General features: G+C 43.1%; 1 protein-coding gene across 1 annotated transcript; it reads left to right on the forward strand.

Moving 5' to 3' along the window:
• Positions 1-3: 3 nt before the first annotated feature.
• LOC109954433 (myosin heavy chain, fast skeletal muscle-like) lies at positions 4-365 on the forward strand (the record flags this gene model as incomplete). The annotated part of the gene is made up of 2 exons (XM_020589762.1): positions 4-123; positions 222-365. Coding segments are annotated over 2 exons (264 nt in total), but the record flags the coding sequence as incomplete, so codon positions are not given.
• Positions 366-369: the final 4 nt, after the last annotated feature.

Consider the following 369-nt stretch of genomic DNA (forward strand, 5'->3'; position numbering starts at 1 on the left):
TCAGTGGCTGATAAAATCGCCTACCTCTTGGGCCTGAACTCAGCTGATATGCTGAAAGCTCTGTGCTACCCAAGAGTCAAGGTCGGAAACGAGATGGTGACTAAAGGTCAGACCGTGCCTCAGGTAATGACAAGAACCGTGAAAAACATGAACCATCTACAAATACATATGACTAAAGTAAAAACCAAGCATGGTTTTCAAAATACTTCCTTTGTTTCTAGGTCAACAATTCTGTCATGGCTCTGTGCAAGTCTGTCTATGAGAAGATGTTTTTGTGGATGGTCATCCGAATCAACGAGATGTTGGACACAAAGCAACCAAGACAGTTCTTCATTGGAGTGCTGGATATCGCTGGGTTTGAGATCTTTG

The sequence above is a fragment of the Monopterus albus genome, unplaced genomic scaffold, assembly GCF_001952655.1.
Source record: "Monopterus albus unplaced genomic scaffold, M_albus_1.0 scaffold11646.1, whole genome shotgun sequence".
NCBI classification, from domain to species: domain Eukaryota; kingdom Metazoa; phylum Chordata; class Actinopteri; order Synbranchiformes; family Synbranchidae; genus Monopterus; species Monopterus albus.